Raw genomic sequence first — 23,339 nt, 5'->3', positions numbered from 1 at the left:
TGTGGTATTCTATACTGTGGTATTCTATACTGTGGTATTCTCTACTGTGGTATTCTATAGTGTGGTATTCTATACTGTGGTATTCTATAGTGTGGTATTCTATACTGTGGTATTATATAGTGTGGTATTCTACAGTGTGGTGTTCTATAGTGTGGTGTTCTATAGTGTGGTATTCTATAGTGTGGTATTCTATAGTGTGGTATTCTATAGTGTGGTGTTCTATAGTGTGGTATTCTATACTGTGGTATTCTATACTGTGGTGTTCTACAGTGTGGTATTCTATACTGTGGTATTCTATACTGTGGTATTCTATAGTGTGGTATTCTATAGTGTGGTATTCTACAGTGTGGTATTCTATACTGTGGTATTCTATAGTGTGGTGTTCTATAGTGTGGTATTCTACAGTGTGGTATTCTATACTGTGGTATTCTATAGTGTGGTGTTCTATAGTGTGGTATTCTATACTGTGGTATTCTATACTGTGGTATTCTATACTGTGGTGTTCTACAGTGTGGTATTCTATACTGTGGTATTCTATACTGTGGTATTCTATAGTGTGGTATTCTATAGTGTGGTATTCTACAGTGTGGTATTCTATACTGTGGTGTTCTACAGTGTGGTATTCTATACTGTGGTATTCTATACTGTAGTATTCTATAGTGTGGTGTTCTATAGTGTGGTATTCTATACTGTGCTATTGTAGTAGGAGATTGGACAAAAGTGTAGTAGTCTTATTAGTGATGACATATGTGATCTAACTGCCCCAGACTCCAAATTAATACGGTTGATATACAGTCATGGCCAAAAGTTTTGAGAATGACAAATATTAATACAAACTGCTGCCTCAGTTTGTATGATGGCAATTTGCATATACTCCAGAATGTTATGAAGAGTGATCAGATGAATTGCAATTAATTGCAAAGTCCCTCTTTGCCATGCAAATGAACTGAATCCCCAAAAAACATTTCCACTGCATTTCAGCCCTGCCACAAAAGGACCAGCTGACATCATGTCAGTGATTCTCTCGTTAACACAGATGTGAGTGTTTACGAGGACAATGCTGGAGATCACTCTGTCATGCTGATTGAGTTCGAATAACAGACTGGAAGCTTCAAAAGGAGGGTGGTGCTTGGAATCATTGTTCTTCCTCTGTCAACCATGGTTACCTGCAAGGAAACACGTGCCGTCATCATTGCTTTGCACAAAAAGGGCTTCACAGCCAAGGATATTGCTGCCAGTAAGATTGCACCTAAATCAACCATTTATCGGATCATCAAGAACTTCAAGGAGAGTGGTTCAATTGTTGTGAAGAAGGCTTCAGGGCACCCAAGAATGTCCAGCAAGCGCCATGACCGTCTCCTAAAGTTGATTCAGCTGCGGGATCGGGGAAACACCAGCACAGAGCTTGCTCAGGAAAGGCAGCAGGCAGGTGTGAGTGCATCTGCACGCACAGTGAGGCGAAGACTTTTGGAGGATGGCCTGGTGTCAAGAAGGGCAGCAAAGAAGCCACTTCTCTCCAGGAAAAACATCAGGGACAGACTGATATTCTGCAAAAGGTACAGGAATTGGACTGCTGAGGACTGGGGTAAAGTCATTTTCTCTGATGAATCCCCTTTCCGATTGTTTGGGGCATCCGGAAAAAAGCTTGTCTGGAGAAGACACGGTGAGCGCTCCCATCAGTCCTGTGTCATGCCAACAGTAAAGCATCCTGAGACCATTCATGTGTGTGGTTGCTTCTCAGCCAAGGGAGTGGGCTCACTCACAATTTTGCCTAAGAACACAGCCATGAATAAAGATTGGTACCAACACATCCTCTGAGAGCAACCTCTCCCAACCATCCAGGAACAGTTTGGTGACAAACAATGCCTTTTCCAGCATGATGGAGCACCTTGCCATAAGGCAAAAGTGATAACTAAGTGGCTCGGGGAACAAAACATTGATATTTTGGGTCCATGGCCAGGAAACTCCCCAGACCTTAATCCCATTGAGAACTTGTGGTCAAACCTCAAGAGGCGGATGGACAAACAAAACCCCACAAATTCTGACAAACTCCAAGCATTGATTATGCAAGAACGGGCTGCCATCAGTCAGGATGTGGCCCAGAAGTTAATTGACAGCATGCCAGGGCGGATTGCAGAGGTCTTGAAAAAGAAGGGTCAACACTGCAAATATTGACTCTTTGCATCAACTTCATGTAATTGTCAATAAAAGCCTTTGACACTTATGAAATGCTTGTAATTATACTTCAGTATTCCGTAGTAACATCTGACAAAAATATCTAAAGACACTGAGGCAGCAAACTTTGTGGAAATTAATATTTGTGTCATACTCAAAACTTTTGGCCACGACTGTAGTAGTCTATCAAAACAATCACACCAATTATTTTAATATTCTTAACTTTGACAATATTTCACCTCTTCACTTAAAAGTCAAATGTTTTACATTTTTAACATTTTTAGTCATTTAGCAGACGCTCTTATCCAGAGCGACTTACAGTAGTGAATACATACATTTCATACATTATTATTATTATTTTTTCATACTGGTCCCCCGTGGGAATCGAACCCACAACCCTGGCGTTGCAAACACCATGCTCTACCAACTGAGCCACACGTGACCAGGCTCAGTACCACAACAATACTTTCAAAAAGCTGAAGCAAGTCACAAAATATTTATTTGTGGAAAATTACCATGTAATTACCATATTTAGAATACTATTTGAACCCAGTTCTGCCTGAGAGAGTATATAGCAGTTTAAATGCTGGCAGGTGCTGCTCTGTGTTTCTGTGTTGCTGTGCTGCTGTGCTGCTCTGTGTTGCTGTGTAGCTGTGTTGCTGTGTGTTGCTGTGCTGCTCTGTGTTGCTGTGCTGCTGTGCTGCTCTGTGTTGCTGTGTAGCTGTGCTGCTGTGTGTTGCTGTGCTGCTCTGTGTTGCTGTGTTGCTCTGTGTTGCTGTGTTGCAGTGCTGCTCTGTGTTGCTGTGCTGCTGTGTGTTGCTGTGCTGCTCTGAGCTGCTGTGCTGCTCTGTGTTGCTGTGTTGCTGTGCTGCTCTGTGTTGCTGTGCTGCTCTGTGCTGCTGTGCTGCTCTGTGTTTCTGTGTTGCTGTGCTGCTGTGCTGCTCTGTGTTGCTGTGTTGCTGTGCTGCTGTGCTGCTCTGTGTTGCAGTGTAGCTGTGCTGCTGTGTGTTGCTGTGCTTCTCTGTGTTGCTGTGCTGCTCTGTGTTGCTGTGCTGCTCTGTGTTGCTGTGTTGCTGTGCTGCTCTGTGTTGCTGTGCTGCTCTGTGTTGCTGTGCTGCTGTGTGTTGCTCTGCTGCTCTGTGTTGCTGTGTTGCTCTGTGTTGCTGTGTTGCTGTGCTGCTCTGTGTTGCTGTGTTGCTGTGCTGCTGTGTGTTGCTGTGCTGCTCTGAGCTGCTGTGCTGCTCTGTGTTGCTGTGTTGCTGTGCTGCTCCGTGTTGCTGTGCTGCTCTGTGCTGCTGTGCTGCTCTGTGTTTCTGTGTTGCTGTGCTGCTCTGTGTTGCTGTGTTGCTGTGCTGCTGTGCTGCTCTGTGTTGCAGTGTAGCTGTGCTGCTGTGTGTTGCTGTGCTTCTCTGTGTTGCTGTGCTGCTCTGTGTTGCTGTGCTGCTCTGTGTTGCTGTGTTGCTGTGCTGCTCTGTGTTGCTGTGCTGCTCTGTGTTGCTGTGCTGCTCTGTGTTGCTGTGCTGCTGTGTGTTGCTCTGCTGCTCTGTGTTGCTGTGTTGCTCTGTGTTGCTGTGTTGCTGTGCTGCTCTGTGTTGCTGTGCTGCTCTGTGTTGCTGTGTTGCTGTGCTGCTGTGTGTTGCTGTGCTGCTCTGAGCTGCTGTGCTGCTCTGTGTTGCTGTGTTGCTGTGCTGCTCTGTGTTGCTGTGCTGCTCTGTGCTGCTGTGCTGCTCTGTGTTTCTGTGTTGCTGTGCTGCTGTGCTGCTCTGTGTTGCTGTGTTGCTGTGCTGCTGTGCTGCTCTGTGTTGCAGTGTAGCTGTGCTGCTGTGTGTTGCTGTGCTTCTCTGTGTTGCTGTGCTGCTCTGTGTTGCTGTGCTGCTCTGTGTTGCTGTGTTGCTGTGCTGCTCTGTGTTGCTGTGCTGCTCTGTGTTGCTGTGCTGCTCTGTGTTGCTGTGCTGCTGTGTGTTGCTCTGCTGCTCTGTGTTGCTGTGTTGCTGTGCTGCTCTGTGTTGCTGTGCTGCTCTGTGTTGCTGTGCTGCTGTGTGTTGCTGTGCTGCTGTGTGTTGCTGTGCTGCTCTGTGTTGCTGTGTTGCTGTGCTGCTCTGTGTTGCTGTGTTGCTGTGTGTTGCTGTGCTGCTCTGTGTTGCTGTGCTGCTCTGTGTTGCTGTGCTGCTCTGTGTTGCTGTGTTGCCGTGTGTTGCTGTGTGTTGCTGTGCTGCTGTGCTGCTGTGTTGGCTATCAGCCGGCTGATACAACCCTGTCTAACACCCCTCCACCTCCTCACCCCTCCACCTCCTCACCCCTCACCCCTCCACCTCCTCACCCTTCCACCTCCTCACCCCTCACCCCTCCTCACCCCTCCATCCCCTCACCCCTCCACCTCCTCACCCCTCCACCTCCTCACCCCTCCAACCCCTCACCCCTCACCTCTCCTCACCCCTCCTCACCCCTCCAACCCCTCACACCTCCACCTCCTCACCCCTCCACCTCCTCATCCCTCGCCCACCCCTCCACACCTATTCCCTATATAGTGCACTGCTTTAGACCAGAGCCCTATTCCCTATATAGTGCACTACTTTAGACCAGAGCTCTACATGTACTATATAGGGAAGAGAGTGCCGTCTGGGACGCTGATCAACACTTACCGGGCCGGACTGCAGACTTTACCGTTTATCACAGCTGCCTGTTTAAACAAGAACACTTTGCTTAGCTGACTTCTCACCCTCCCTCCCTCCCTCCCTCCCTCCCTCCCTCCCTCCCTCCCTCCCTCCCTCCCCTCTACATAAAATAACTTCATTGTCTGAGAACCACGAACAGTCTGAATTTTGATTTGTAATATCCACATAAGGAAATGTAATGTTACAGTGGGGGAAAAAAGTATTTGATCCCCTGCTGATTTTGTACGTTTGCCCACTGATAAAGAAAGGATCAGTCTATAATTTTAATGGTAGGTTTATTTGAACAGTGAGAGACAGAATAACAACAAAAATATCCAGAAAAACGCATGTCAACATTTTTTTTAATTGATTTGCATTTTAATGAGGGAAATAAGTATTTGACCCCTCTCTCAATCCGAAAGATTTCTGGCTCCCAGGTGTCTTTTATACAGGTAACGAGCTGAGATTAGGAGCACACTCTTAAAGGGAGTGCTCCTAACCACAGCTTGTTACCTGTAAAAAAGACACCTGTCCACAGAAGCAATCAATCAATCAGATTCCAAACTCTCCACCATGGCCAAGACCAAAGAGCTCTCCAAGGATGTCAGGGACAAGATTGTAGATCTACACAAGGCTGGAATGGGCTACAAGACCATCGCCAAGCAGCTTGGTGAGAAGGTGACAACATTTGGTGCGATTATTCGCAAATGGAAGAAACACAAATGAACTGTCAATCTCCCTCGGCCTGGGGCTCCATGCAAGATCTCACCTCGTGGAGTTGCAATGATCATGAGAACGGTGAGGAACCAGCCCAGAACTACACGGGAGGATCTTGTCAATGATCTCAAGGCAGCTGGGACCATAGTCACAAAGAAAACAATTGGTAACACACTACGCCGTGAAGGACTGAAATCCTGCAGTGCCCGCAAGGTCCCCCTGCTCAATAATACATGTACATGCCCGTCTGAAGTTTGCCAATGAACATCTAAATGATTCAGAGGACAACTGGTGAAAGTGTTGTGGTCAGATGAGAGCAAAATGGAGCTCTTTGGCATCAACTCAACTCGCCGTGTTTGGAGGAGGAGGAATGATGCCTATGACCCCAAGAACACCATCCCCACCGTCAAACATGGAGGTGGAAACATTATGTTTAGGGGGTGTTTTTCTGCTAAGGGGACAGGACAACTTCACCGCATCAAAAAGACAATGGATGGGGCCATGTACCGTCAAATCTTGGGTGAGAACATCCTTCCCTCAGCCAGGGCATTGAAAATGAGTCGTGGATGGGTATTCCAGCATGACAATGACCCAAAACACACGGCCAAGGCAAAAAAGGAGTGGCTCAAGAAGAAGCACATTAAGGTCCTGGAGTGTCCAGTCTCCAGACCTTAATCCCATAGAAAATCAGTGGAGGGAGCTGAAGGTTTGAGTTGCCAAACGTCAGCCTCGAAACCTTAATGACTTGGAGAAGATCTGCAAAGAGGAGTGGGACAAAATCCCTCCTGAGATGTGTGCAAACCTGGTGGCCAACTACAAGAAACATCTGACCTCTGTGATTGCCAACAAGGGTTTTGCCACCAAGTACTAAGTCATGTTTTGCAGAGGGGTCAAATACTCATTTCCCTCATTAAAATGCAAATCATTTTAAAACATTTTTGACATGGGTTTTTCTGGATTTTTTGGTTGTTATTCTGTCTCTCACTGTTCAAATAAACCTACCATTAAAATTATAGACTGATCATTTCTTTGTAAGTGGGCAAACGTACAAAATCAGCAGGGGATCAAATACTTTCCCCCCCCACTGTAGCTTCCCTTTTCATCAGTGCTGTGACTATAGGGCTGCGGTGTGAATTGGAAACACTCCTAGTCTAAGGTGCATGAAACCCGTTAAACTACCACAAACCTTGTGAATCTGATATCAAAAGAGCCGGAGACAACAACTTCGATGGACAACATCCTCTGTAGTTTAGTGAACTACCAGAGCAGGGCTGAGCATTGTGCAAACAATGGTTACAATGTCTTTAAATATTAATTTCACTCTATACACACAATGTTAAACAGTAGATTTATAAATAAACCACCCTGCTCTCCCTGCTCTCCCTCCCTCCCTCCCTCCCTCCCTCCCTCCCTCCCTCCCTCCCTCCCTCCCTCCCTCCCTCCCTCCCCTCTACATAAAATGACTTCATTGTCTGAGAACCATGAACAGTCTGAATTTTGATTTGTAATATCCACATAAGGAAATGTTATGTGTTGATTATGGGGTAGTGTGTGAAACTGTTTAAGGGAAGTTAAATGAATTTCACCCAGAACATTAGTCTTTAATCTAGTGTAATACACGGAATTACAGTTATTTATGTGCAATCTGTGGGAACTATTATCATACTACATTAAGAACAATACATTCAGTTAATGCGATACTGACCTGTAGCAACTGCATATTTAGTGAAACTTAGAATGTTAAGGTAGGCTACCTCCAAAAAACGTTGTAATATTGGGTAGATTCAACAAACAAGGTTACTTCACGATCAATAGTGACTTTTTTTTATCAACTATCAAGGTTACTTCACGATCACTATTCACATACTGGGGTGGGGGACAGTTCTACATGAACTGGGGTGGGGGACAGTTCTACATGTACTGGGGTGGGGGACAGTTCTACATGAACTGGGGTGGTGGATAGTTCTACATGTACTGGGGTGGGGGACAGTTCTAAATGTACTGGGGTGGGGGACAGTTCTATATGTGCTGGGGTGGGGGACAGTTCTACATGTACTGGGGTGGGGGACAGTTCTATATGTACTGGGGTGGGGGGACAGTTCTATATGTACTGGGGTGGGGGACAGTTCTATATGTACTGGGGTGGGGGGACAGTTCTATATGTACTGGGGTGGGGGACAGTTCTACATGTACTGGGGTGGGGGGACAGTTCTACATGTACTGGGGTGGGGGGACAGTTCTATATGTACTGGGGTGGGGGGACAGTTCTATATGTACTGGGGTGGGGGGACAGTTCTACATGTACTGGGGTGGGGGGACAGTTCTATATGTACTGGGGTGGGGGGACAGTTCTATATGTACTGGGGTGGGGGGACAGTTCTATATGTACTGGGGTGGGGGGACAGTTCTATATGTACTGGGGTGGGGGACAGTTCTATATGTACTGGGGTGGGGGGACAGTTCTATATGTACTGGGGTGGGGGGACAGTTCTATATGTACTGGGGTGGGAGGACAGTTCTATATGTACTGGGGTGGGGGGACAGTTCTATATGTACTGGGGTGGGGGACAGTTCTATATGTACTGGGGTGGGGGACAGTTCTATATGTACTGGGGTGGGGGGACAGTTCTATATGTACTGGGGTGGGGGACAGTTCTATATGTACTGGGGTGGGGGACAGTTCTATATGTACTGGGGTGGGGGGGACAGTTCTATATGTACTGGGGTGGGGGGGACAGTTCTATATGTACTGGGGTGGGGGGACAGTTCTATATGTACTGGGGTGGGGGGACAGTTCTATATGTACTGAGGTGGGGGGACAGTTCTATATGTACTGAGGTGGGGGGACAGTTCTATATGTACTGGGGTGGGGGACAGTTCTATATGTACTGGGGTGGGGGGACAGTTCTATATGTACTGGGGTGGGGGGACAGTTCTACATGTACTGGGGTGGGGGGACAGTTCTATATGTACTGTGGTGGGGGGACAGTTCTATATGTACTGGGGTGGGGGGACAGTTCTATATGTACTGGGGTGGGGGGACAGTTCTATATGTACTGGGGTGGGGGGGACAGTTCTATATGTACTGGGGTGGGGGACAGTTCTATATGTACTGGGGTGGGGGACAGTTCTATATGTACTGGGGTGGGGGGACAGTTCTATATGTACTGGGGTGGGGGGACAGTTCTATATGTACTGGGGTGGGGGGACAGTTCTATATGTACTGGGGTGGGGGACAGTTCTATATGTACTGGGGTGGGGGACAGTTCTATATGTACTGGGGTGGGGGGACAGTTCTATATGTACTGGGGTGGGGGACAGTTCTACATGTACTGGGGTGGGGGGGACAGTTCTACATGTACTGGGGTGGGGGGACAGTTCTACATGTACTGGGGTGGGGGACAGTTCTACATGTACTGGGGTGGGGGGACAGTTCTATATGTACTGGGGTGGGGGGACAGTTCTACATGTACTGGGGTGGGGGGACAGTTCTACATGTACTGGGGTGGGGGACAGTTCTACATGTACTGGGGTGGGGGACAGTTCTATATGTACTGGGGTGGGGGACAGTTCTATATGTACTGGGGTGGGGGGGACAGTTCTATATGTACTGGGGTGGGGGACAGTTCTATATGTACTGGGGTGGGGGGACAGTTCTATATGTACTGGGGTGGGGGGACAGTTCTATATGTACTGGGGTGGGGGGACAGTTCTATATGTACTGGGGTGGGGGACAGTTCTATATGTACTGGGGTGGGGGACAGTTCTACATGTACTGGGGTGGGGGACAGTTCTATATGTACTGGGGTGGGGGAGAGTTCTACATGTACTGGGGTGCGGGACAGTTCTACATGTACTGGGGTGGGGGACAGTTCTATATCCAGCTCATAATATTTGTTTAACTAGGCAAGTCAGTTATGAACAAATTCTTATTTTATAATGACGGCCTACTGGGGAACAGTGGGTTAACTGCCTTGTTCAGGGGCAGAACGACACATTTTGTTCGAGGATTCAATCCAGCAACCTTTCAGTTACTGGCCCAATGCTCTAACCACTAGGTTACCTGCCGCCCCAAAATTTATGGAAGATGCCAAATATTATTGTTATTTTTTTTAGGGTGTAGATCAGCTTTAATATTGCAGATAGATTGTGGCTTCCGTCATTGAATATATACAGTACTGGTCAAAAGTTTAGACACCTACTTCAAGGGGTTTTCTTTATTTTATTTTTTTTACTATATTCTACAAAAAAAAAGTCAAAAGCTATGAAATAACACCAAAGAAGTGTTAAACAAATCAAAATATATTTTATAAATGAGATTCTTCAAAGTACCCACCGTTTGCCTTGATGACAGCTTGGCATTCTCTCAACCAGCTTCCCCTGGAATGCTTTTCCGACAGTCTTGAAGCATTTCCCACATATGCTGAGCACATGTTGGCTGCTTTTCCTTCAGTCACAATCCGAGGGGGAGGAAGAAGTCAAGACTATCCAACCACACGGAGCAGGACCAGAACAAGGCTGTGATCAACATTTCTGGAGAACCCCTTTCTGATGATTGCGTAAGGGTATTGTCTAAAGGACTGTCCTTTGCCCCCACATACTCAACTAATGAATTTAATACAAAGATTGACCTATTTCGTTTCTACAGGAATCTACATCTGAAGGCCTGGTACAAGCAAAACATCTCTCCAGTGTGATGAGACAGGCAGAGAGTGTAATGAGACAGGCAGGGAGAGAGTGATGAGACAGGCAGGGAGAGAGTGATGAGACAGGCAGGGAGAGTGATGAGACAGGCAGAGAGAGTGATGAGACAGGCAGGGAGAGAGTGATGAGACAGGCAGTGAGAGTGATGAGACAGGCAGGGAGAGTGATGAGACAGGCAGAGAGTGTAATGAGACAAGCAGGGAGAGTGATGAGACAGGCAGAGAGAGTGATGAGACAGGCAGGGAGAGTGATGAGACAGGCAGGGAGAGTGATGAGATAGGCAGGGAGAGTGATGAGACAGGCAGGGAGAGTGATGAGACAGGCAGGGAGAGTGATGAGACAGGCAGGGAGAGTGATGAGACAGGCAGGGAGAGTGAGCTCATCCGTGGTGTCTCGGCAAACCCTCAAGCTTCTGGCCCGTTAGCTCTGTGTAGCATCGACTATTCCACAAAACCATCCTGAAGAGGTCAAGTCTATATCCACGTTTATAAACAAAGAATCACTACAGTTATTGTTATTTGTGGTGGTGATCATTGTTTTTTTTTGTTCATTTTATCAGAGAGGAGGGTGTGACCATTTCTTTTATAGTACAAGGGGGAAAATATATTTTCCATTGGGGGAGGAGGGATACATTTAACCCAGTCGAACCAACCTGTCTCTGTTCCTCTATTGCAGACATTGATGAGTGTGAGACAGATTCCCACCAGTGTAACCCCACCCAGGTGTGTATCAACACAGCTGGAGGTTACACCTGTTCCTGTACCGAGGGCTACTGGCTGGTCGGGGGACAGTGTCAGGGTAAGAACCTGTGTGTGTGTGTGTGTGTGTGTGTGTGTGTGTGTGTGTGTGTGTGTGTGTGTGTGTGTGTAGGACAGATACTACCCTATATCGTCATTATGGAAATGTCAATCATTACTATATGTGGAAATACACTATATGTTTACGTTTTTTTTTGTTGCTGTGTCAAACTTGGCTTTTCCTGATTGTTCCAGGTCTTTCCAGATATTGATTGTTTAACTTCCAGATATTGATTGATTAACTTCCACCTCTCTGTGTCCAGATATTGATTATTTAACTTCCAGATATTGATTGTTTAACTTCCAGATATTGATTGTTTAACTTCCATCTCTCTGTGTCCAGATATTGATTGTTTAACTTCCAGATATTGATTGTTTAACTTCCAGATATTGATTGTTTAACTTCCATCTCTCTGTGTCCAGATATTGATTGTTTAACTTCCAGATATTGATTGTTTAACTTCCACCTCTCTGTGTCCAGATATTGATGAGTGCCGTTACGGGTACTGCCAGCAGCTGTGTGCCAACGTGCCAGGCTCCTATTCCTGCTCCTGTAACCCTGGCTTCCTCCTCAACCCTGACAGCAGAACCTGTCAAGGTGGACACACACACACACACACACACACACACACACACACACACACACACACACACACACACACACACACACACACACACACACACACACACACACACACACCGTGCAGACACACACACACACACACACACCGTGCAGACACACACACACACTGGCATCCATGCATGCACCCGTATACACACACACACACACACACACACACACACACACACACACACACACACACACACACACACACACACACACACACACACACACGTATAAAGTGCCTTATGAAAGTATTCACAGCCCTTTACTTTTTCCACATTTTTTTGTGTTAAAAGGTGAGATTAAAATGTTTGTAATTGTCATTTTTTTGGGGTCAACGATCTACACAAAATACTCTGTAATGTCAAAGAGGAAAGAAAAATTCTAACATTTGTTAAAAAATAAATCATGAAAAATCAAACACTAATATATCATGATTAGATAAGTATTCAACCTCCTAAGTCAACAGTACATGTTAGAATCACCTTAGGTAGTGATTACAGCTGTGAGTCTTTCTGGGTAAGTCTCTAAGAGCTTTCCACACCTGGATTGTGCAACATTTGCCCATTTTATTATTTTTACAATTCTTCAAGCTTTGTCAAGTTGGTTGTTGATCATTGCTAAGACAACGATTTTCAGGTCTTGGCATAGATTTTCAAGTAAATTTAAGACAAAACTGTAACTAGGCCACTCAGGAACATTCACTGTCTTCTTGGTGAGCAACTCCAGTGTAGATGTGGCCTTGTGTTTTAGGTTATTGTCCTGCTGAAAGGTGAATTCATCTCCCAGTGACTGGTGGAAAGCAGACTGAACCAGGTTTTCCTCAAGGGTTTTGCCTGTGCTTAGCTCCATTCCATTTCTTTTTTATCCTGAAAAACTCCCCAGTCCTTATAGATTACAAGCATACCCATAACATGATGCAGCCACCGCTATGCTTGAAAATATGGAGTGGTACTCAGTAATGTATTTGTATTGGATTTTCCCCAAACATAACACCTTGTATTCAGGACAAAAAGTTAATTGCTTTGCCACATTATTTGAAGTATTACTTTAATGCATTGTTGCAAACAGGTTGCATATTTTGGAATATTTGTATTCTGTACAGGCTTCCTTCTTTTCACTCTGTCAGTTAGGTTAGTATTGTAGAGTGACTACAATACATTGTTAATCCATCCTCATTTTTCTCCTATCACAGTCATTAAACTCTGTAACTGTTTTAAAGTCACCATTGGCCTCATGGTTAAATCCCTGAGCAGTTTCCTTCCTCTCCGATATTCAATGTCTGCTTTTTACATTTTTACCCATCTACCAATAGGTGCCCTTCTTTGCGAGGCATTGGAAAACCTCCCTGGTCTTTGTGGTTGAATCTGTGTTTGAAATTCACTGCTCGACTGAGGGACCTTACAGATAATTGTCTGTGTTGGGTACAGAGATGAGGTAGTCATTCAACCATGCAACTTATTATGTGACTTGTTAAGCACATTTTTACTCCTGAACTTATTTAACCTCTACTGGAGCGGTGACCAACAAAAAAATAAATAGAAAACACATGTTTTTTTCTTTGTAATATCTTTTACCAGATCTAATGTGTTATGTTCTCCTATATTAATTTCACCTTTCCACAAACTTCAAAGTGTTTCCTTTCAAATGGAATTAAGAATCAGCATATCCTTGCTTCAGGTCCTGAGCTACAGGCAGTTAGATTTGGGTATGTCATTTTAGGTGACATTTTTTTTTAAAGGGTCCGATCCTTAAGAGGTTTTAAGCTTGTCATAACAAAGGGGTTGAATACTTCTTGACTCAAGACATTTCAATTTTTTTCATTTGTAATTAATTTGTAAAAAAAAAAATTAAAACCAGAATTCCTTTTTTTTTTTAAATATTATGGGGTATTGTGTGTAGGCCAGTAATCAATTTTAAATTCAGGCTGTAACACAACAAAATGGTGAAAAAGTCAAGGTAATAACCTTGTTGTAGTGAAGGTGTTAATCTAACCTCCTCTCTCCTCTCTCTAGATGTGGACGAGTGCGAGGATAACCCCTGTACCCACGGCTGTTTCAACACCTACGGCTCCTACATGTGTAGCTGTGAAGAGGGGTTTGAGCTGGCTTCTGACGGGACCACTTGCAATGGTGATGACGCGAGATCAAATAAGTTCTGTGTTGCTGCAACCAAAGAGAAGGGTGTCCATCCCCAATGACACCCTATTCTCTATATATAGTGCACTACATACATGACCTCAGAGAGTCAGGACACCCCTTTAACGTCCCATCCGGAAGACGGCACCCTACACAGGGCAGTGGGATATTTTTTAGACCAGAGGAAAGAGTGCCTCCTACTGGCCCTCCAACCAGGGACTGATGGGTGCCCTATGGCACCCTATTCCCTACATATATAGTGCACTATGTTTGACCAGAGCCCTATGGTGCACTATATATAGGGAATAGGGTGCTATTTGAGCCACTAAGTTGTTGAAGTGAGACAGATAAAGGAGGTCTATGGTAACCTAGTGATTCATAACCATCCAAATCATTATTTTATATCTGGCTATTGTTCAGTCATTATTGTGCCCCTCCTTACACTTTGAACTGTAATTCTTGGGCAATATTGTAATGACAGTGATGACTATGATGTGGTGTTTTATGATGTACTGTGGTATACTGTGGTGTACTGTGATGACTGTGGTATACTGTGGTGTACTGTGATGACTGTGATGTACTGTGGTGTACTGTGATGTACTGCGATGTACTGTGATGACTGTGGTGTACTGTGATGACTGTGGTGTACTGTGATGTACTGTGGTGTACTGTGGTGTACTGCGATGTACTGCGGTGTACTGTGATGACTGTGGTGTACTGTGATGTACTGTGGTGTACCGTGGTGTACTGTGATGTACTGTGGTGTACTGTGATGTACTGTGGTGTACTGTGGTGTACTGTGATGTACTGTGGTGTACTGTGATGTACTGTGGTGTACTGTGGTGTACTGTGATGTACTGTGATGTACTGTGATGTACTGGGGTGTACTGTGATTGACTGTGGTGTACTGCGATGTACTGTGGTGTACTGTGGTGTGCTGTGATGTACTGTGATGTACTGTGGTGTACTGTGATGTACTGCGATGTACTGTGATGACTGTGGTGTACTGTGATGACTGTGGTGTACTGTGATGTACTGTGGTGTACTGTGGTGTACTGCGATGTACTGTGGTGTACTGTGATGACTGTGGTGTACTGTGATGTACTGTGGTGTACCGTGGTGTACTGTGGTGTACTGTGATGTACTGTGGTGTACTGTGATGTACTGTGGTGTACTGTGGTGTACTGTGATGTACTGTGATGTACTGTGATGTACTGGGGTGTACTGTGATTGACTGTGGTGTACTGCGATGTACTGTGGTGTACTGTGGTGTGCTGTGATGTACTGTGATGTACTGTGGTGTACTGTGATTGACTGTGGTGTACTGTGATTGACTGTGGTGTACTGTGGTGTACTGTGGTGTGCTGTGATGTACTGTGACGTACTGTGATGTACTGTGATAACTACTAATGCTGTGTATCACCCGTAGACCTGGACGAGTGTGGTTTCTCAGAGTTTCTGTGTCAGCACCGCTGTGTGAACACACCTGGCTCCTTCCAGTGTCACTGCCCAGGGGGATACTACCTTTATGAGGATGGGAGAAGCTGTGAAGGTAATCAGGACACCTACTGTACTAACCCTAACCTGTCCAGGGGTGGGAGAAGCTGTGAAGGTAATCAGGACACCTACTGTACTAACCCTAACTTGTCCAGGGATGGGAGAAGCTGTGAAGGTAATCAGGACACCTACTGTACTAACCCTAACCTGTCCAGGGGTGGGAGAAGCTGTGAAGGTAATCAGGACACCTACTGTACTAACCCTAACTTGTCCAGGGATGGGAGAAGCTGTGAAGGTAATCAGGACACCTACTGTACTAACCCTAACCTGTCCAGGGGTGGGAGAAGCTGTGAAGGTAATCAGGACACCTACTGTACTAACCCTAACTTGTCCAGGGATGGGAGAAGCTGTGAAGGTAATCAGGACACCTACTGTACTAACCCTAACCTGTCCAGGGGTGGGAGAAGCTGTGAAGGTAATCAGGACACCTACTGTACTAACCCTAACCTGTCCAGGGGTGGGAGAAGCTGTGAAGGTAATCAGGACACCTACTGTACTAACCCTAACCTGTCCAGGGGTGGGAGAAGCTGTGAAGGTAATCAGGACACCTACTGTACTAACCCTAACCTGTCCAGGGGTGGGAGAAGCTGTGAAGGTAATCAGGACACCTACTGTACTAACCCTAACCTGTCCAGGGGTGGGAGAAGCTGTGAAGGTAATCAGGACACCTACTGTACTAACCCTAACTTGTCCAGGGATGGGAGAAGCTGTGAAGGTAATCAGGACACCTACTGTACTAACCCTAACCTGTCCAGGGGTGGGAGAAGCTTTGAAGGTAATCAGGACACCTACTGTACTAACCCTAACCTGTCCAGGGGTGGGAGAAGCTGTGAAGGTAATCAGGACACCTACTGTACTAACCCTAACTTGTCCAGGGGTGGGAGAAGCTGTGAAGGTAATCAGGACACCTACTGACAGCAGTCTGTAATCTGTCAGCATGACAGGAGACTGACTTACTGGGTGAATCTCAATATATCAAATCACGTTATTGGTCACACACACATATTCAGCAGATGTTATTGGTCCATACACATATTCAGCAGATGTTATTGGTCCATACACATATTCAGCAGATGTTATTGGTCCATACACATATTCAGCAGATGTTATTGGTCACATACACATATTCAGCAGATGTTATTGGTCACATACACATATTCAGCAGATGTTATTGGTCACATACACATATTCAGCAGATGTTATTGGTCCATACACATATTCAGCAGATGTTATTGGTCCATACACATATTCAGCAGATGTTATTGGTCCATACACATATTCAGCAGATGTTATTGGTCCATACACATATTCAGCAGATGTTATTGGTCACATGCACATATTCAGCAGATGTTATTGGTCACATGCACATATTCAGCAGATGTTATTGGTCCATACACATATTCAGCAGATGTTAGCGAAATGCTTGATTCCTTGCGTTGCGTCCTCTCTCCTCGCTTCTTACTCAAAATGTCAGAGGAAACTAAGGATCTTCTCTTCAAAGCTATCCTCGTTTACCTCTGGCATTTTGGGAAGGTGATGAGAATACTTTTTAGATTCACCCCGGGACTAACTTTACCATAACCTTTCTAGATAGGACTAGATAGATGTAAACCTACAGTAGGTGTCTCTCCAGGAACAGGGTTGGAGAGCCCTGGACTAGATAGATGTAAACCTACAGTAGGTATCTCTCCAGGAACAGGGTTGGAGAGCCCTGGACTAGATAGATGTAAACCTACAGTAGGTGTCTCTCCAGGAACAGGGTTGGAGAGCCCTGGACTAGATAGATGTAAACCTACAGTAGGTATCTCTCCAGGAACAGGGTTGGAGAGCCCTGGACTAGATAGATGTAAACCTACAGTAGGTATCTCTCCAGGAACAGGGTTGGAGAGCCCTGGACTAGATAGATGTAAACCTACAGTAGGTATCTCTCCAGGAACAGGGTTGGAGAGCCCTGGACTAGATAGATGTAAACCTACAGTAGGTATCTCTCCAGGAACAGGGGTTGGAGAGCCCTGGACTAGATAGATGTAAACCTACAGTAGGTATCTCTCCAGGAACAGGGTTGGAGAGCCCTGGACTAGATAGATGTAAACCTACAGTAGGTATCTCTCCAGGAACAGGGTTGGAGAGCCCTGGACTAGATAGATGTAAACCTACAGTAGGTATCTCTCCAGGAACAGGGTTGGAGAGTCCTTTAGTATAGTATACCTACCTATTGCTTGTTTTGTTTTCATTGTGTAATAATAATATTTGTAATTTGTTATGATGGATGATGATGTTGTGTAACTAACGTTAATTGTTGTGTGTTTGATTTTTGAAGATATCAATGAATGTGAGACTGGTAACAACACGTGTACAACAGCACAAGTATGTTTCAATTTCCAGGGAGGCTATACATGCTTGGATCCGCTAAAATGTGATCCACCGTACGTTGAACTCAGTGACAAGTAAGTACTCTCAATACTCTCTCTCTCTAAGGACTGTAGACATATTAATGCCTAGTCAATATCTCTCATTATAACTAACTATTGCTATTTTAACGCTTAGAACTTCACAAATAAATACAAAATAATTTAAAAAATTTAAAAGGAATTCCTTTATGAAATCAGATTTTTTTTTTTAAATGATACACTAAATGACCAAAAGTATGTGGACACCTGCTTGTCGAACATCTCATTTCAAAATCATGGGCATTGATATGGAGTTGGTCCCCCCTTTGCTGCTATAACAGCCTCCACTCTTCTGGGAAGGCTTTCCACTAGATGTAGGAACATTGCTGCGGGGGACTTGCTTCCATTCAGCCACAAGAGTTTTAGTGAGGTCGGGGCACTGATGTTGGGCGATTAGGCCTGGCTCGCAGTCGGTGTTCCAATTCATCCCAAAGGTGTTTGATTTGGTTGAGGTCAGGACTCTGTGCAGGCCAATCAAGTTCTTCCACACCGCGCTTCCACTGCTCCAGAGACCAATGGCGGCGAGGTTTACACCACTCCAGCCAACGCTTGGCATTGCGCATGGTGACATTAGGCTTGTGTGCGGCTGCTCGGCCATGGAGACCTATTTCATTAAGCTTCTGACAAACAGTTCTTGTGCTGACGTTGCTTCCAGAGGCAGTTTAGAACTCGGTAGTGAGTGTTGCAACTGAGGACAGATTTTTTTTATGCACTACGTTCTTCAGCACTTGACGGTCCCGTTCTGTGAGCTTGTGTGGCCTACCACTTCACAGCTGAGCCGTTGTTACTCCTAGACGTTTCCACTTCACAATAACAGCAGGGAAGAAATTTGACAAACTGACTTGTTGGAAAGGTGGCATCCTACGACCGTGCCACGGTGAGCTCTTCAGTAAGGCCATTCTAATGCCAATGTTTGTCTATGGAGATTGCATGGCGGTGTACTCGATTTTATACACCTGTCAGCAACGGGTGTGGCTGAAATAGCCGAATCTACCAATTTGAAGGGGTGTCCACATACTTACGCATATATAGCGTACAGTTGAATTCGGAAGTTTACATACACCTTAGCCAAATACATTTTAACTCAGTTTTTCACAATTCCTGACATTTAATCCTGGTAAAAATTCCCTGTCTTAGGTCAGTTAGGATCACCACTTTATTTTAAGAATGTGAAATGTCAGAATAACACTAGAGAGAATGATTTATTTGAGCTTTTATTTCTTTCATCACATTCCAAGTGGGTAAGAAGTTTATATACACTCAATTAGTATTTGGTAGCATTGCCTTTAAATTGCCTCCTTGCTCGCACACACTTTTTCAGTTCTGCCCACAAATTTTCTATGGGATTGAGGTCAGGGCTTTGTGATGGCCTCTCCAATACCTTGACTTTGTTGTCCTTAAGCCGTTTTGCCACAACTTTGGAAGTATGCTTGGGGTCATTGTCCATTTGGAAGACCCATTTGTGACCAAGCTTTAACTTCCTGACTGATGTCTTGAGATGTTGCTTCAATATATCCACATCCTTTTCCTACCTCATGATGCCACCTATTTTGTGAGGTGCACAAGTCCCTCCTGCAGCAAAGCACCCCCACAACATGATGCTGCCACGACCGTGCTTCACGGTTGGGATGGTGTTCTTCGGCTTGCAAGCGTCCCCCTTTTTCCTCCGAACATAACGATGGTCATTATGGCCAAACAGTTCTATTTTTGTTTCATCAGACCAGAGGACATTTCTCCAAAAAGTATGATCTTTGTCCCCATGAGCAGTTGCAAACTGTAGTTTGGCTTTTTAATGGCGGTTTTGGAGCAGTGGCTTCTTCCTTGCTGAGCGGCCTTTCAGGTTATGTCGATATAGGACTCATTTTACTGTGGATATAGATACTTTTGTACCTGTTTCCTCCAGCATCTTCACAACGTCCTTTGCTTTTGTTCTTGGATTGATTTGCACTTTTCGCACCAAAGTACGTTCATCTCTAGGAGACAGAACGCGTCTCCTTCCTGAGCGGTATGACGGCTGCGTGGTCCCATGGTGTTTATACTTGCGTACTATTATTTGCACAGATGAACGTGGCACCTTCAGGCGTTTGGAAATTGCTCCCAAGGATGAACCAGACTTGTGGAGGTCTACAATTTTTTTCTGAGGTCTTGGCTGATTTCTTTTGATTGTCCCATGATGTCAAGCAAAGAGGCACTGAGTTCGAAGGTAGGCCTTGAAATACATCCACAGGTACGCCTCCAATTGACTCAAATGACGTCAATTAGCCTCTCAGAAACTTCTAAAGCCGTGACATCATTTTCTGGAATTTTCCAAGCTGTTTAAGTCACAGTCAACTTAGTGTATGTAAACTTCTGACCCACTGGAATTGTGATACAGTGAATTATAAGTGAAATAATTTGTCTGTAAACAATTGTTGGAAAAATGACTTGTGTCATGCACAAAGCAGATGTCCTAACCGACTTGCCAAAACTATAGTTTGTTAACAAGACATTTGTGGAGTGGTTGAAAAATTAGTTTTAATGACTCCAACACTACAAACTTCCGACTTCAACTGTATTTCTGTCAGTAACCAGGTTTCCATCCAAACGTTTTATGCGAGTAAAGTACGTTGGTTAAAAAAATTATGTCACGAAAACAGGAAACAGCTCATTTGTAAGGTGAACTTTCCAAATGTCGACAAAATGAATGACGTCGGTGGAAACACTTTTATGCTCAAATATGGAAATAATAACCATCATGTCGAAGTAAACTTGGAGTCACGTGATGACGTGGTCTTTCCCACTACGACTCAGGAAACCATGCAGTTTATTATTAGGCTCTGGATGAAATAGATGATGATGAACTTCACAGGGTGGCGAAAAATACACATGATGAGTTTGATGAGCCTTTCTAATAAACACCGAGGTTCTTATTTCTGGTCACATGATGATAGATGCTCGACTGCCATTGAATTTTTTTTTTAAATGATCTCGCTCTTTTCATCCATAATGATGCTCTTTTCATCCAATAATGATTTAGGACACTGTATCTGCCAGCTGTTGACCAGAGCACAGGGACCAATACCAGAAAAGACACATTCGCTATATCATTATTAATTTTTTGGCGCTTAAAGCATCAGTAGAGTTTAGAATGTTTCTGGAAACCTATTTAACTTTCTTTTTTTTGTGGGGGGGGGGGGGGTAACATGGGAATTAAACCGCAAAAAGTGATTTTTATGCACACTGTGTCATCATTCACATCCTTTTATCTGCAACAATTCCATTGGATGGAAACACATCTCTGGTGGGAAAATGCTAATTGTTATGCAGATTTTTTGATGATTCTCATGAAAATCTGTCGCCAATTGGATGGAAACCTAGCTAGTGATCATGAGTTGCCGTGATACTTCTGATGTTTTAGTTGTGTATATATATAAATGTTTTCATTTGAGTTTATTGTAAATGTACCTATTATACTGTTATATTATTAACCCAGGTTACAATATGTTTCCCTCCCTCCCTCCCTCTCTCCCCTCCCTCTCTCCAGTCAGTGTATGTGTAGTGCTGAGAACCCAGCTTGTAGAGACAGGCCCTTCACCATCCTTTACCGCCACATGGACCTGTCCTCAGGCCGCAGCGTCCCAGCAGACATCTTCCAGATGCAGGCCACTACCAGATACCCTGGAGCTTTCTATATCTTCCAGATCAAAGGACCGGGCAACGAGGGACGAGAGTTCTACATGAGGGTGAGAGAGAAAGGGAGGGAGGGAGGGAGGAGAGTTCTACATGAGGGTGAGAGAGAAAGGGAGGGAGGGAGGAGAGTTCTACATGAGGGTGAGAGAGAAAGGGAGGAAGGGAGGAGGGTTCTACATGAGGGTGAGAGAGAAAGGGAGGAAGGGAGGGAGGGAGGAGAGTTCTACATGAGGGTGAGAGAGAAAGGGAGGGAGGAGAGTTCTACATGAGGGTGAGAGAGAAAGGGAGGGAGGGAGGAGAGTTCTACATGAGGGTGAGAGAGAAAGGGAGGGAGGGAGGGAGGGAGGGAGGGAGGGAGGGAGGGAGGGAGGGAGGGAGGGAGGGAGGGAGGGAGGGAGGGAGGGAGGGGAGGAGAGTTCTACATGAGGGTGAGAGAGAAAGGGAGGGAGGGAGGAGAGTTCGACACGAGGCTGAGAGAGAATGGGAGGGAGGAGAGTTCTATGTGAGGGAGGTAGGGAGGGAGGGGAGTTCTACGGGAGGAAGGGAGAGCACAAGGAAAGTTCTACATGAGGGTGAGAGAGAAAGGGAGGGAGGAGAGTTCTATGTGAGGGAGGTAGGGAGGAGAGGTCTACATGAGGGAGTGAGGGAGGGAGGGGAGTTCTACGGGAGGAAGGGAGAGCACAAGGAAAGTTCTACATGAGGGTGAGAGAGAAAGGGATGGAGGGAGGAGAGTTCTACACGAGGGTGAGAGAGAAAGGGAGGGAGGGAGGGAGGAGAGTTCTACATGAGGGTGAGAGAGAAAGGGAGGGAGGGAGGAGAGTTCTATGTGAGGGAGGTAGGGAGGAGAGGTCTACATGAGGGAGTGAGGGAGGGAGGGGAGTTCTACGGGAGGAAGGGAGAGCACAAGGAAAGTTCTACATGAGGGAGGGAGGGAGGGAGGGAGGAGAGTTCTACGTGAGAGAGGAGAGTTATACAAGAGGGTGAGAGAGGGAGAGAGGAGAGTTCTACATGAGGGAGGGAGGAGAGTTCTACATGAGGGAGGAAGAGAGGAGAGTTCTACGTGAGGGAGGGAGGGAGGGAGGGAGGGAGGGAGGAGAGTTCTATGTGAGGGAGGGAGGAGAGTTCTATGTGAGGGAGGGAGGAGAGTTCTATGTTAGGAAGGTAGGGAGGAGAGGTATACATGAGGGAGTGAGGGAGGGAGGGGAGTTCTACGGGAGGAAGGGAGAGAGCAAGGAGAGTTCTACATGAGGGAGGGAGGGAGGAGAGTTATACGTGAGGGAGGAGAGTTATACAAGAGGGTGAGAGAGGGAGAGAGGAGAGTTCTACATGAGGGAGGGAGGGAGGAGAGTTCTACATGAGGGAGGGAGGAGAGTTCTATGTGAGGGTGAGAGGAGAGTTCTATGTGAGGGTGAGAGGTAGGGAGGGGAGTTCTACATAAGGGAGGAGAGTTATACAAGAGGGAGGGAGGGAGGAGAGTTCTACGTGAGGGAGAGAGGAGAGTTCTACATGAGGGAGGGAGAGAGGAGAGTTCTATGTGAGGGAGGGAGGGAGGAGAGTTCTACATGAGGGAGGGAGGAGAGTTCTATGTGAGGGAGAGAGGAGAGTTCTACATGAGGGAGGGAGAGAGGAGAGTTCTACATGAGGGAGGGAGAGAGGAGAGTTCTACGTGAGGGAGGGAGGGAGGAGAGTTCTACATGAGGGAGGGAGGAGAGTTCTATGTGAGTGAGGGAGGAGAGTTCTATGTGAGGGTGAGAGGTAGGGAGGGGAGTTCTACATGAGGGAGGAGAGTTATACAGGAGGGAGGGAGGGAGGGAGGGAGGGAGGGAGGGAGGGAGGGAGGGAGGGAGGGAGGG

At 45.7% G+C, this 23,339-nt stretch overlaps 1 protein-coding gene across 1 annotated transcript in view; it reads left to right on the top strand.

Moving 5' to 3' along the window:
• fbln5 (fibulin 5) overlaps positions 1-23,339 on the top strand; it is a 45,340-nt gene that overhangs the window by 18,531 nt on the left and 3,470 nt on the right. The window contains exons 5-10 of the mRNA XM_045707216.1: positions 10,926-11,048; positions 11,529-11,645; positions 13,688-13,804; positions 15,240-15,362; positions 17,688-17,814; positions 21,341-21,539. Coding sequence (XP_045563172.1) covers positions 10,926-11,048; positions 11,529-11,645; positions 13,688-13,804; positions 15,240-15,362; positions 17,688-17,814; positions 21,341-21,539 — 806 coding nt within the window. The remainder of the gene's footprint in view (positions 1-10,925; positions 11,049-11,528; positions 11,646-13,687; positions 13,805-15,239; positions 15,363-17,687; positions 17,815-21,340; positions 21,540-23,339) is intronic.

Source organism: Salmo salar, chromosome ssa01 (genome assembly GCF_905237065.1).
Source record: "Salmo salar chromosome ssa01, Ssal_v3.1, whole genome shotgun sequence".
NCBI classification, from domain to species: Eukaryota; Metazoa; Chordata; class Actinopteri; order Salmoniformes; family Salmonidae; genus Salmo; species Salmo salar.
This window is presented reverse-complemented; position numbering and strand designations above follow the sequence as displayed.